This window comes from Stylophora pistillata, chromosome 2 (assembly GCF_964205215.1).
Source record: "Stylophora pistillata chromosome 2, jaStyPist1.2, whole genome shotgun sequence".
NCBI classification, from domain to species: domain Eukaryota; kingdom Metazoa; phylum Cnidaria; class Anthozoa; order Scleractinia; family Pocilloporidae; genus Stylophora; species Stylophora pistillata.
This window is the reverse complement of record NC_142520.1, coordinates 29,791,815-29,807,241: the sequence shown is the minus strand read 5'-3', so window position 1 is coordinate 29,807,241 and position 15,427 is coordinate 29,791,815. Positions and strand designations below refer to the sequence as shown.

Genomic DNA, 15,427 nt, shown 5'->3' with positions numbered 1-15,427 from the left:
TATCCTTCCCTCTCACTTTCTGTTTCTTTCACTTTCATTGTTGTTATCGTTGTCAAGGCCGCTGTCACTTCATTGTTACTGTCTCTGCCATTTTTTCTTTCACTGCTTCGCCACTGTCACCGATTCTGCATGTCACTGTCAGCATTACTGTCATAGTCACTGTTAGTATCACTATCACTGTCCTTGTCGCCTCCTGATCACCCGCACTGTCAGCATTACTGTCATAGTCACTGTTAGTATCACTATCACTGTCCTTGTCGCCTCCTGATCACCCGCACTGTCAGCATTACTGTCATAGTCACTGTTAGTATCACTATCACTGTCCTTGTCGCCTCCTGATCACCCGCACTGTCAATGTTACTGTCATTGTCACTGTTAGTATCACTATCACTGTCCTTGTCGCCTCCTGATCACCCGCACTGTCAGCATTACTGTCATAGTCACTGTTAGTATCACTATCACTGTCCTTGTCGCCTCCTGATCACCCGCACTGTCAATGTTACTGTCATTGTCACTGTTAGTATCACTATCACTGTCCTTGTCGCCTCCTGATCACCCGCACTGTCAGCATTACTGTCATAGTCACTGTTAGTATCACTATCACTGTCCTTGTCGCCTCCTGATCACCCGCACTGTCAATGTTACTGTCATTGTCACTGTTAGTATCACTATCACTGTCCTTGTCGCCTCCTGATCACCCGCACTGTCAATGTTACTGTCATTGTCACAGTTTTTTTAAATAGTCATGTATGTAACAACAACAATGTAAATACAACTGCAAGAATAGCGAGCTATATTTCACATAGATTTACTACAGTGGGTAGGTTTGTTGTTAGCGTGTTGGACGCATATACCTTTTTTTAGGCATTCCAAGTGTGTACAAGCCAACTTTAAGAACTACTGGTGAAAAAATCAAGGGAACATAAAAATGGCTTACTTAAATCAAAATCTATAGCTGCCTCAATTTTGTTGCCTTCCGGTTGTTTGTGCTCGACTCGAGCTGAGGGAGACGGCGTAACCACGTGCCCTTTCTTTTTCTCTTCTATAGTTATCATGATTTTAAAATCAAGGGGCCAGAAAGGACTCCCTTCCACGTCTATCCTGAAAATGGGAACAGAGACCCGTTTGGTCCGTTTGCACTGCGATGCGTTTTGCCAGAAGGAGAAGAAATACCCGAGTCACTAGTAGACGTGCCACTGGTATCAAAGAGCGCAAAGAAAGATTACACCTTGAGAGAAGTCGCTGGAAGGCAGTTCGGGCGGGTACAATTCTTCCTTAATAAGGGACTGAAACACCTTCTAGACTGCGGGAAAATCGATCGAATTGAAGGGTATGTTGTTCATATTTTAAAATCCAAGAAGTGGCCAATTTAGAGATCGACAACTTATTATCCATAAACATTATTTTTCCGGAAATGCCAAGTTTACTGGCACACCATTCATAAAATAATGAAGTTCGCATGTTCGATAAAATGAATTGGAATGAGGTATGGAGGTATATTTTACTTTGGTTATATCTCGTACTACAAGAATATGTCACTGAGTGTATTTTCTTCATGTTACTGAATCCACAATTATTGACGGATCAATACTTCCCGGAAATAACAAGTTTACTATGGCGAAACGAAACGAAATTGTACTATTTTGCCAAACGAAACGAAACGAAACGAAATTTTGCGAAATGGCGTTTTTTCGCCTTTATTTAGCAAATATGTCCTCTTCGTCCGAAACAAAATGTGTCCACTAATAAAATGATCAATATTTCTAAGAGTCTGGTCACCTTTCTTTTATTAACCATAATAGTACTCGTTTCACAAAGTAGTAATTTTGACATAATTACTATTTTGCGAAATGGCGTTTTTTCACCTTTATTTAGCAAATATGTCCTCTTCGTCCGAAACAAAATGTGTCCACTGATAAAATGGTAAATATTTCTAAGAGCCTGGTCACCTTTAATTTTATTGACCATAATATAACTCGTTTCACAAAGTAGTAATTTTGCCAGAATTACTATTTTGCGAAATGGCGTTTTTTTTCACCTTTATTTAGCAAATATGTCTTGTTCTTCCGAAACAAAATGTTTCCACTAATAAAATGATCAATATTTCTAAGAGCCTGGTCACCTCTCATTTTATTGACCATAATAGAATTCTTAATAAGTAGTTTCTTAGAAATCGACTTTGAAATAAAAGCTAGCGCTAAGAAGTCACGACGTTTCGACATGTACGCGTTCAAGTAAAATAAAGTCAGTGTAACACGAATTTAAAAAGTAAATATATTTGTTATATTATTATTACCAGAAACATAACAGTCCAGTCCACAGTGAGTAGGCTTTTGTACATTATGCTAGCATTTTTTCGAGCATTTTAGTGAGGCAAAAGCATTGAGCATTATTCGAGCATTTTAGTGGCATTTTCCCGGAAAATTAATTTTTTGCGAGAAAATAAAATGAAAATTAACTTTTTTCAGTCCCGCTTTTAATTCACGAAAAAACCAAATACAGCTGAGTGGAGCTGGAGACTGAGGACAAGTCAGCAGTTTTTACCTTTCGAGACTCAAAAGGCGGCCATGTTTGCTTTCTTCGTGACCCGTGTAAGTTACACTGGTCACGAAGAAAACATAAACCTGTATACGTTGTCGTTACTTGCAACACTTGTACGTAAGTGTAAACTTTCAAATTAATTTAAAAAAAGCCTTTGTATAATGAGCATTATCCGAGCATTTTAGTTACTTTTTTGGGGGAAGACCGAGCATTTTAGTGGGAAAAGTGGAGCATTAAGGTGAAGCATTTTAGTGGGGAAACAAAAGCATAATGTACAAAAGCCTATCAGTGCGCCCAAAATTCTTTTTCACGTAACATCACGAGAATTACCATTAGAGCTATGTGCGAAAAACGTAATCACCTCACCGAACGAATCCTACATTGCCGCTCTGAACTTTCCAAAATCTGTGCAGCAGTTTTATTACAATCTCTCCGCGCCAAAATTCAGGAAATTAATTCGAAACTTTTCAATCATTTGAATCAAATTAAGGCCCAAAAACTTGACCAACTTATCGGTTCCCAAATCGCTAACCACTCATCACCAGAAAACCTCAAAACTGTAGTTACCATTCCAGAAAGCCTCTCGCTTTCCGCAGATTCAGAAAAATCCGTCCTTAGGTAAGGGCTTAAATTTCATTCCCATTTCTAAAACAACGGACCAATTCTTAATTAAACAAGACGTAGAAAAATTCCTTCGCCGCGTCCAATTAAAAGCCTTTTTTCACGACGAAGAGGATGATTCTAACACCTCGAACAAAGACACTTTCGAAACACTTCTGACTCGAAGTCTAAATGGACTCCCCCAGAGGGCCAGTTCGCATCATTAGACTTTTTATCAAAAAATGCCGCCACAATATCAACAAACTTAATTTCAATCTTGTTACCAAATTTTCTAATCTCTCTTCTGAAGAGTGGTCGGCTCTAAAAAGTCTTAGAAAACGCAAAGACATAGTTATCAAAGCGGCCGATAAGGGCGGCTCAGTCGTTGTTTGGCGCACCGACCTCTACCAGAGTTAATAGAGGAAACCTCTATTAACTCTGCCTCTACCAAAAAGAGGCTTTGCGGCAACTTTCTGACACCTCTTTTTATCAAAAGGTAGACAAAGACCTCACTGCCAGCAATCAAAACACCGTCAAGAATACGATCAACCAACTCATAACTAAACAAGAATTGCCGGCCACAGCAAAAAATCTCATCATAACCACTCCTAGAACTTCTTGTATTTACTTTTTACCTAAAATTCACAAACCTAACAACCCGGGTTGGCCCATTGTCTCGGGTTGCCTTACCGAACTTATCTAGACAAAATTATGGCTCCCATCGTCAAAACTTTATATATTCAGTAAAGACAGCCAACACGTTCTTCAAATTTTTCGCGACTTTAATTTCCTTGGCCAAAACAAACTTCTCTTCACCACGGATATTACGTCTCTTTACACTGTCATTCCTAATGGCTAAGGCCTTCTGGCTCTTAAACATTTTGGCCCATAAACGTGCACTTTTGTGAAAAGAGAACTAGATATAAAGGAGCAAGAACGTACAATTCTTAAACAAAAAGCGTCAAATTAAAAAAGAAGATGGGGAAGATGTCTTAGTCACGATACGTCACTATTACGTTTTTCAAAGCGTTGTAATACCGGTTAACATATCGTTAGCAGTGCCTGTGGACAATATGAAGCAAGTCACGTGTTCTGATTGGCAATCCGAGGGTGCCTGCTCGGGATTACCGGCTTTGATCCCGCGCTAGGCAAGAATTACGTGAAGCAGACTAGCAAAGTTCGTAGTTTTTGGACATTGTCAGTGACATAGTTGCAAAGAGTGGCAGAAGAAAGTACAGCTGAGAAAACATAAACGACTTTTGTGGGTATACAACATATGTTGTATACACAATATGTTGTATATTCAACAGATGGCTCTCTTTCCCGGTTCACAAAATAAACGAAGCGAGTTTTTCTTGCTGTATAAGAACTCCTTTATTGGCTAAGCTTGTTCGATCAAGATGGCTGGTTTATTAGCCTCGTTCTTGTGCTTCGCTTTTATGGACTTCGACTTCGTTTAGGCCCGCAAAATAGTAAAAAAGAACTCGACTAACATCCAGCCAGCTTGACCTCACGCTCGATCAATAACGCATATTTATCATATTACTGGCAGGGCCCGTGAGCAATGTGAAGCAAATTCTGTGTTTTGATTGGTTACGCGAGGGTACCTGCTCATGAACGCCTGCGTTGATCCCGCGCAAGGAAAAAATTGCGTGGAGCAGTCTTAAAAAGTTCGTAATATTGGATAAAGTGGACGATGTAGTCGCAAGAAGTGGGAGTAGACAGTCAAATTAAAGAAAAAATAAACTACTCTCGTTGGTATATTCTGCCGCAAAAGTTGGCTTGCTTTCCCGGCTCTCAAAACGAACAAATCATTCTTGATTGGTATTGTAGCGAAATATTTTTGCATCTGAAAACTTTTTTTCGCGGGATGTGGGCCTTGTTTTAATTTTTTTATTCTTTGATAAAGTCAATTTGTCTTGTCAGTAAAAAGTCTATTGTCTTTATAAAATAAATAAAATAATACATGGTTGCTTCCCGTGTTCAACTCAATTTCTGACTCGTTCGCTGCGCTCCCTCGTGAGATATCGAGTTGTAACACAACTCGAAGAGAAATTCCATACCTACGCGCAAGATGTATAGTTTTCTATTATGATTTTTGTGATTATTGCAATAAGTCAGTTACTGATGCTTCGATAAATTTTGCATGTATTTTTAAGCTTAGAAAGAGAGATAAAGACGCTGAACATATGTATTAATCGAGCGCTTTCCCAAGGTATATTTACCTACTGTTCTTAAAAATATGCGTCTGAAGTTATTATCTCAGAGTGATATTGACTGTAAATATGTAGCTGTTGAATTTATTTTTATTGCAATAGCATGAAAAAGTCCTGCATCTAGTCTGTTGGTTAACACCGGTCGAATTGTATTCCCCTAAATCCAAATTTTTTATACCAGCAAAATGGTAGACATCAAAAGCGTGATTAATGGCAAGCATTGAAAACACGTTATAATGAATGTTAGTTCAATCATCAACCTTGTTAGGTTAAATTCAATTAGCCCAAATTTGTTAACATCTCATTTTCAGGGCAAACAGGTATGTTTTCTTTTAATTGATTCATTACTGAATGCAGGTGGTCGACTCGAAATTTGTTGCATACTGAAAACATCAATATTGAGGTACTCTGTCTTCAGGAAGCATGGAATTGTCTACGTTATTTATGGTCGCAATCCTAAATGCTTTGATGACTTGCTTGACGCTTGGTAAAGGTCAGTTGCAAACTGAGAATCATTTTCTATCCCTAGATAAATATATTTCTTTCGTGCAATCTAAATTCGTATCACTCTTTGCTTCAATTTGGCTGATTCCTAACTGCTCACGCACTGAACTCATAAAGTTATATGTACACGACGCGTCGTTACGACAAAACTAAGAATCAGAACCCAACAAATATTAATTTTAAAGGAAGGGAACCTATTGTACACTCGTCTTGTTGACGTAAAATGGGATTCGACAGGGGGGCATTATTAAAGACCCATTATATTTCGGAGACGTATGATTCGTGTGTGTTATTACAAGTTGCGTTCAGGTGACATTCACCAGGGTATGTTTTACATTCGTCAATATCTGTAAAAAATAAAAAGAAGGGGAAGGAGCTGAGCAAAGAGTAAGAACAAACAAGAAAAAAAAGATTCAGTTACAAAAGAAACCAAGAACGCCCACGGTGGAGCGTTGCTTCATTCAAAACAATAATATTACATTCCTAACGCTAAACTCACAAGAAAACTACTCTTGAAAAATTTTGTTCTATTTTGGAAGTCGCGGGTTCGATAATTTGCATCGTAAAGCCGCCTAGGAAGAACTTAAGAAGTTCTTGTTATAAAAGTACAGTGCCAGTGCATGAGATGAATTGCATTTGCTGGGTCAGGAGCCCATTGCTCCTGGCTGGGTTTAAAGATTTGTTTGGAAAATAGGGTAGCCTGTCTTTCACCAATTTTTTTAGCCCTTTAATGCGATTAGAAAAAGTCTTTGACAAAAATTCTTTTAAGGATTATTTTTTAAGCAGACGTTTCAAAACTTACCAAAGAACAAATAACTTGAATAGAAAGATCCTCGTCAAAACCTTTTCGCAGAATTCTCGGGTGATTTTCAAATTTTATTTTAATTTTGTTCAGTTTATGTTTTTATCTTTTTAAACCTCTTATGCTCCAATCAATATTATTAAAGACCCATGACCAACGTCAACCACCTGCACTGGTTTTGGAAAGTGCAAACTGAAAAATTTCGCCCTAAATTTGTCCGTTTAGAAAGCTTCCGATTCCAAATAGAGATGTGTTACGTGATGCTAGACATTAATTGAAAAGATCCTTTGGGGGAACTCTTTAGTCATATATTTCTTTAATTAACGTTCAATAGTCAAGCAACTGTTTACTTGAGGAAAGACCGTCCATGGTCACAGTTTTTCAGACAGAGAATGAAAGAGGGATTGAAGGCTCCTTTTCAGGGAACGTACCAAATTTAAGCCTACTCTAGGGCCTTAGGTCGCCGTAACTTTGGGCGACTTTGGGCGACTTTGGGCGATTTAAGGCGACTTAAGGAGGCTGGATATAGTTTCTTTGGCGCGCGCAGACTGGGTTCTAATTTACCCGGGATTTTAAAAGTTGCAAAAAAAAAAACAAACAAACAAACAAACAAACATGGCCGCCGCGCTTAGGCCAGAATCATTTTTTCATCTGCCTAGCAGACTATGTTTTACGCCTCTAGGTAGGCTGCCTACACTTTCTTCTAACTTTATTAGTAGTGTGTTTCAAAAACGGAAAGCTACAACACTCTCAAGTGACCAAAATACGCGTGAATCCGGCCGCAAACACGATCGCGATCGTCGGAGCTATTTTCCCATATCGTGGCTGGTTTCCGGAACACTGAATAGGTGCTACCTACATGCAAATATCAGCAGCTACGCTTCTCGTGTAAACAAGTCAATGTCAAAACTGTGAATGGTGAGAGAATTTTGCTCAAAGAGAATGTTCCAGTACACTCCTGAGCGAATGTCTTCAATCTTTTACCACTTTCCTTTCCAGTACTACGCATTGTCACACCGTTTTAATTGGCCATAATTCTTCTGTGTTCGACACTCCTACACTCCGACGATGTGCTGGAAATTCAAATAAAGAAACATTATCGTCGAAGAAAGTGTTTTCGCCGATAGCTTTACACTCATCAAAACACTCGCTAAAGGTGGTAACGCTCTTCTCAATCCTGACGGAAAATCATGTAAAAGCAATCTCCCTTCTGTGTATGAAGCTGTTTTTTTATGAAGATTTCAACGCACACGACACTTTGGAAGATGTACGTGCCCTCCACTGTGTCCTCTTTCAATCCCCGTTGCAGCTAACAAGCGCTGACATTGTAAACAACAGCATGTGAAATCCGCCTCCTTCGCTTTCGTAGACATGGACTTTCTTGACGGACGCCACGAACGCATGTGAACTTTCAAAGACAAGCTCTATTCACAGGGCGATAACGGGTTCCTCGTCAAAGAAAACATCATTCAGAAAATTGCAGAAAGCGGTCTGTCTTACGATGACTTAAAAGATCTTTACAATAACGGTGGGAAGGAAGCACTGGTCTCCATTCTTAGCAAATCGCCAACCACATCGCGTCGATCAGCTCCAAGAGGAACAAAACATCCCGACACTTTGCACAAAATAATCCAGCACTTTGAAGGCAAATCCTTGGGTTTCACCTACGTGACCAATACCTTAGCAACGGTTAATATCCGCCATCTTGGTGTCCCTCGAGCGTAAAGAAACCGTATCTAACGAAGAGTTCATGTGAGAAAGAAGGGATGGTTTTATGCATTATTGTTGGCTGTTCGAGCAAAAGTGGAAAGCATAAAGACTAAGGATTTTTTCGTATAATAATTTAATAATTTTATTATCTCTATAGCGCAAAATTCATTATATATATGATCTAATGCGCTATACCTAAGATCATCACAAATCAAGGGGAAGAACAGGAGGAACTAGAAGTTGTTGTATGGTTCGAGGCTTGCGGCTGTTGTAGATCCTCGATTTTTTGGTCGAGCTTTTCTTTGAGCTTCTTAGCCGATGAGAAATCGATGTCTTTAGCCCTCGCATACGGCACTTCATTGACCTATGTCGGCAAAATCCATGAGCATTTTACGTGAGTGCAAGTAAGCTTGGGGTGTCACGAAAACTCACACCCCGAAAACTCAGACCTCAGACCCCGAAAACTCAGACTCCTCGAAAATTCAAGAGATAAACTCGACTCATGATCACTCCTGGTAATCCCGCGTGTATTTTGACCTTTTGGGTCTTGATCCAACTGAAGCAGCAAAAGCAAGGCCGCAAGTTGCACGTTTCGCAAAATCGTCCGATGATTGAGTATTAAAACATTTTAGAGTGACACAAGACTTCATTTAGCTTAGATTTACCTCCATTTTTCCCGTTAATTTTGAACTTTTCATTCACAGTTAACGGGATCAAATGCGCTCGCTCCAACATCAAAGTATTAAAATGTGGCGTGATTTTGACGAGCCGAAAGGGACGTTAATTTGTTTACCTTTTTGTACTTCGTTGCACAGATCCTTGTTGTCGCTCTGTTAAAATTCTTAAATATTTCGCGATAATAATGGATACAAACAGAGACTCGGCCCACCAGTCCCAAAACGAAGACAATTTTGCGACCCTTGGGCTAGAGTTCTTAAATGAGGCAGAAAGAGAAAAACAACGCGAAAGAACACTCGGCATCAGCGCCGTCACGATTCGCTTCACTGAAGAATCACTCTTGATATTGTTGTCCATCTTTCGCGTCGGATTTGTTGCATTGTTCCACCGGTTATATTATAAAAAAAATTGGTTCATGCTTTATGCTATGCACTATCGAATTATGGAGCAATTCGAAAGCTTGGAGAACACTTCGAGGGACCTGAGTTTTCGGTGTCTGAGTTTTCGTGACACCCAGCGAGCTTGCCATGAATTCTAGTAGTTGCCTCAAACATAAATAAAACACTTGCGATATGTGAGTATGACTCAGCCAGTCCAGCTTTGCATCCCAAGCAATGGGCTGACAAAATAGTCCCATCGTTTTCGGAAATGACCCAAATGTTCACTAAACGATCACTAATATGCTGTGAATGCCAAACTCGTGCTCTCACGGCATACTTGCCGGCGATTACTTTGCCTACAACTGAGGTTACAAATCCCGACACCATTTGATTAAACGCCTCTAGACTCTTGAACGCCTTGAACTGCTTCTTGGTGTAGAAGCTGGTCTCAAGAACGAGGTAACTCAGCAAGTCCGACGCTTCCACAGGAGGCAAGCATTTTGGACTGAACTTCTCGGCTGGTATGCTTGCAGGGTCAACCCCATTGACCGAGATCTTTTGCAAACATCTTTCCTTCCAACTCTCTTAGCTTTCGGCATACTCAGAGAGCACTGGGATACCTTAAGATGAATGCCGGATACTTTTATCGCTTTTTTCTGTCTGGATATTCATGTAGTTGGCGAAATAATACGGCGATAAGAGAGAGGGCTTCACTATAGAAATCAACTAATTATTCATAAATTTGACACCCGAGGGACACCAACATGGCGGACACTAACTTCAGCAAAGCTTGTGACGTCACCTGAAACCCAACCATAGAGCAGCAGCCATTTCCTGGTGCAATCCACCCAGAAGGTGAACCTCTCTTAGCAAAATAAAGCTCTTTAGAAGAGCGCGAAGGACGTTGGGCGAAGAAGACGTCCAAAACCTTGTGGCGTCCGTGGTAAGTGTCGTGGCGTGGCACAAATGTTGCGCATGCGCAATTGCCCATCTTGCCGAGTCGAAATTTTCGGATAATTTGAAACTTTAGACTTACGTATTTCCGTTTCCGCTCCGTGAATTTTTTTTTATTTTTTTGTACGCTAACTTTGAACGGCTTTGTGCGTGTTTTACAAAAATTCGAAAAAATTCTGTCTGTGGGAAAAAAAGTTAACGATGAGTTCTAAAAAAGGCCTCTTCCTTAAAATTTCTGACAGAATTTTTTTAAACTTAACAGTCAAGTAGACCAAGACAGTCAAAGGACGCATGCAAAATCTAAAATAAATTCACCGCCCAGTTTTTAAGAAAATTCAAGTCAAGTCTAATTTGGGACCCAGCATTGCAAGCCAGCAACGTTGCCATGGCAACGAATTTTTCAATATATTTACAACAAACTGATTCTTCAATAATATCTTTATTTCAGGAGAAAATGTGATCGCGATCCGTTAAAGCTAAGCTTCATAATTTTAGTTTAAATATCTTGCATCAGAAAAGTGAAAAACAATATCCAGCCTCCTGAAGGCGACTTAAGCAAAATTGGCAGAAAAAACATTGCGACTTTAGGCGATTTAAGTCGATTGAAAGCGATTTTATTTGACTGCAGTGATAAAAAGTGACTTAAAAGGCGACTTAAATTTAGTTCCTTAGTTAACTCCATTTTGTAGTAATGATTTCCCTGAGTGTTTGAAATATTTGCCTTTTCTGTCGATGCCATAATCTCAGCGAAAATCGTAATGCTTCTTTCATTGCCAAATTGAAACATGAAAAAATTTGCTGTAAAGTCTCCACCTCTCAAAAATATTGAAAAACTCCCAAAATTAGGTAGATTATGTTATTGTTTTTTACAACACGATGAAGCGATTCCCTCTGTTGTAAACTGCATTTAACGAAACATCGTTCTACTCGTCAAAGGATTTATTTTATAGTATAGTTGACTGAGATCTCAATATTTTCACTAAGAAATTCCTTCTCAAATTTGACTCGAATTTGCCAACCAGAAAGTATGCCTTATAATCATATTTCAGTTTCTTAATTCTAGAGCGAGAGCGCGCAATGCTGTTTCCAGAGTACTACTTTTTGGCTGAAAGACGTTTGGTAAACCATACCATCGAAACTAGAAAAGTCAAGAGCTTGGACGACTGTGAGCTTTTGTGCTACCTGAACGACAGCTGTGTTTCTCTGAACTTCAAAAATGATCCAGAGAATATTGAACCAGGTCACATCTGTGAAATAAACAACGCCACACATGTGAAATATGAAGGTGACTTGTCAAATGATGCCTTTTTCCACTATCGTGGCTCGAAGGTGAGTTACACCTAGAACTTACGGATATGTATGTCACTTTGGGATAGCAGATTAACAATAACTGACATACACAACGCATATATGACATGACATACATATATCTGAACTGCGGTTATGAAACGTATATATGCACGATCCACGCAGTAAAGCACTATTTAAGCAATAGTGAAGATCAGCCCTGAAAAAATTCAGGCCTGTACGGGATTCGAACCACTGACCTCTGCGATACTAGTGCAGCGCTCTACCAATTGAGCTAACAAGTCAACTGGGAGCAGGCCATCAAATTGTTTCGATACTGAATTTTTTCAGGCTTGATTTTCACTATTGCTTAAATCTTACTTCACTGCGAGGATCGTGCACATATACGTTTTATAACCGCAGTTCAAGTGTATGTATGTCATATCTATTCGTTGTGTTTGATTTATCATCTTACGGGTTTATGTCGAATCAATTTGATGGCCTGCTCTCAGTTGGCTTGTTAGCTCAATTGGTAGAGCGCTAGTATCGCAGAGGTCAGCGGTTCGAATCCCGTACAGGCCTGAATTTTTTCAGGTTTGATTTTTCACTTTTGCTTAAATATTGCTTTACTGCGAGAATCGTGCACATATACATTTCATAACCGCAGTTCAGATATATGTACGGTCATGTCATATATTAGTTGTGTTTGATTTATCATCTTACTTCATCTTCGAATCCCGTAAAGACCTGAATTTCACTATTGCTTAAATAGTGCTTTACTTCGAGAATCGTGCACATATACGTACACTTTCTATCCTGGAGGTGATTTGTTCGTTCATTTAATTCCTCGATCTTTCTTTGGTAACTTCAATGTTTTCCCTCCTTTAGAACGCGTGTGATAAGTATCCTCAGTGCGAGAATAACGCAACTTGTCAGTCTGGTTTCACTCTCAAAGGATATCGATGCTTATGTTCTTCTGGATTCCAGGGGGAACTTTGTGAAAATGGTAATATCTTTACTGCTTAAAGCGGCATGAATTTCTCTAGTTGGGTAAAGTTTCGTTGAATTTTTCTTAATATATTGTTTACTTTAATGTGGTATTTGTTTAAAACCACAACTTCTTTAAAATAGTGCGGCATATCCTGAAGCTTGCTTTACTAGGCCTTAAGACAATCACAAACGCAAGGTTGGAGTTAATTGGCTATGAACAAAGACAGCCGCTTTAATAAAAACTTTTATAATTTCCAACTTAACTTAAACTTACACTGGAGAACTTTTTCCTGGCCCAGAAAGGGTGAGAGCCCAAAACACGCCCAGAGTGATTGCCAAGGGAAAAAGGGGGAGGGAGGGGAGGGATGAAAAACAATCCTGAGTGAATGCCTCGATTATCTAGCATAAATCAAAGTGCATCACACTCTAATAGGGGGGATAATCTCATTGAACCCTCCATGACCCCTTGTCATTCACCCGGATATTGTCACGCCGTCAGTGAAAGTAACACAACATCATTAACAAAATTAAAAAATAGGGAAAAGCATCATCTTACAACTTACCGCGTGTCGCGCAATCTCTTCACGCCGCGATCATCTTTCATGATCATTTTCACTATTGTGAAATATTCCTTTCCCGTTTCCTCGTATATTTTGTTTTTAAGAGACCAAAACTGTTCCTTTGAATTGATATATTTTCAACGTTCAGGGGTCACTGATTTTCACACATTAACATTTACGTAGTCGTTAAAAAGATGAGAGGAAAAAACCATCAGAAAATTAGACAAATGGTCAGGCACGATTTTTTCACACATAGATTTTTGACCAATCAGTGTGCGGTTTGTGTCTAAGTTTGGCTATAAAACTGAATCACATGTGTCACGCACTCAAATTCAAAGGCGGACGCGGCTTTGTTTCAACTGTGCTTAATGGAATGCTCAGCATGTATATGGCATGCGTGCGATAAGACTCAGCTCTCAGAACAGCCCACTTGCAAAAAAAAAAATTGGACTACGAAAAAACAACAACAAAAAAAAACTCCATGGAGTTAACGGGAAAACAAAATAAACAAGCGCTTCATCGAATCCTTAAAAAATTGGTACCAAACTGAGCAATTCATCGCTGTGTTGGATTTAATTCAATTATTGTACCCCTGACAGCGTGCTCAGCACCACTTGGTATGGATAACCGAATGAAACTCATAAAAGATGCTCAGATCTCAGCCTCTTCAGAATGGGATGCAAACCATGCTGCAATCCAGGGAAGGCTGAACTTTTTGGTGGTTGCTAGGAAACGAGGAGGCTGGTCAGCTAAATACAATAATGTGAATCAGTGGATCCAGGTTGATCTTCTTACTAAAACAACAATAACACAGATAGCCACTCAAGGAAGGAATGCCTACAACCAATGGGTGGAAAAATACAAAGTGCAATACAGTGATGATGGAGTGAACTTTAGCTTTTATCAAATACCAGGCCAAAACTCTCCAAAGGTACTCTTGATAAAGTATGAGAACATAGATGGTTTATCTTACCGTGATTCTATGCTTTCCTCTTCGATTAGGTCTGGACCTAAAGTTAAAAAGCTGGCAAGGACACTTGATCTCTGCTAGATGTGTTTTTTTAGCTCTGTAGCTATGTGTCATGCAGAGGCTGCCTATAGTTTTTTAACTCTGAGCATCTGCTTCTTTGATATTGTAGAACTTCAAGTAAAATTCAGTTATGCTTTTAAGTTTTCCATCTCCCTCAGCAAATTTCCGTTAAATTAACTGAATATCATATATGACATTTCGAGATAGTGTTCATGTTATAACATGAAGTTTGCATTCTGCTTCTGTTTGCAGGAATTCATCGCAAACCAAGACAGTAACACTGTTGTATCCCAGCAGCTCTACCCATTCATTAAGGCGCGTTACGTAAGACTTCTCCCCACCGTTTGGCACATGCACATCTCGTTGAGAATGGAGCTCTACGGATGTGAGGGTCGTTCAAACGACACACTTTAGCATCTTTATCATTCATGTATTGTACACATCTATTTTCAATTAACCGTCGTAGGAACTTTGGGACTAGACTGGTTTTGCTTGACTGTCCAGTAAACCCGCACGCTTTTTCCATCAAAAGCGCGTTTACCCGCGTTTCAAGCGGTTTACCTATTTTTACTTTGCCAGGGGGGAAAACCAAACACTTGGCATCTAATGTTCGACTTAACCTACTAGAGATATGTCGCTGGACGGATTCTTTTGCTTTGTTTTTCTTTTTCATCGCGACTCATTTTCGTTTACGTATGAGATTTATTGAAGGGACGATTCTGCTCTTTTGATTGTAATTATGGATGCAAAAAAAACCCCATCATCTTTTCGCAACAGTCAACCTTCATCTCGTGATGACATCTTGAGTCACCATTACATCGTGCATTAAATTTCCGTATTCTGTCGGTGTTAATTATGTATTTTCTTTTCCAGACATTGAATAGTGCAAAAGTAACGCCTGCCATCGGCAAGCCACTTGCACATATACCCAGGGCTCGCACAACCCACTTGTAGGTAATGGATAGAACCGTTGGCCACCTGAGCCACTCAGGTGGTCATTATCAGCCATTGTGTTGCTTAGTCGTGTCAATTGAATCCAAATTCCGATAACTAAACCTCTCTTCGCAAGTACTTCGGCGATCCAAAATGCTCTGGCAATACATCTTGCTTCTTTGTTATTTGGAACATCTTACAGTGGGCTAAACTGCACTGAAAATGTGCCATTTCCACATCAA

General features: G+C 39.5%; 2 protein-coding genes across 2 annotated transcripts; both read left to right on the top strand.

Moving 5' to 3' along the window:
* The first annotated feature begins 11,454 nt into the window (after positions 1-11,454).
* Positions 11,455-12,698, top strand: LOC148738268 (uncharacterized). Its single transcript, XM_088749400.1, has 2 exons — positions 11,455-11,714; positions 12,561-12,698. Exons 1-2 carry the CDS (start codon positions 11,463-11,465, stop codon positions 12,696-12,698), a joined length of 390 nt encoding a protein of 129 aa, XP_088605526.1. The 5' UTR covers positions 11,455-11,462.
* An 873-nt stretch (positions 12,699-13,571) lies between these two features.
* LOC148738267 (lactadherin-like) lies at positions 13,572-15,055 on the top strand. The gene is made up of 2 exons (XM_088748722.1): positions 13,572-14,153; positions 14,505-15,055. The coding sequence occupies exons 1-2, from the start codon at positions 13,842-13,844 to the stop codon at positions 14,664-14,666; spliced, it is 474 nt and encodes a 157-aa protein (XP_088604848.1). The 5' UTR covers positions 13,572-13,841; the 3' UTR covers positions 14,667-15,055.
* The last annotated feature ends 372 nt before the right edge of the window (positions 15,056-15,427 follow it).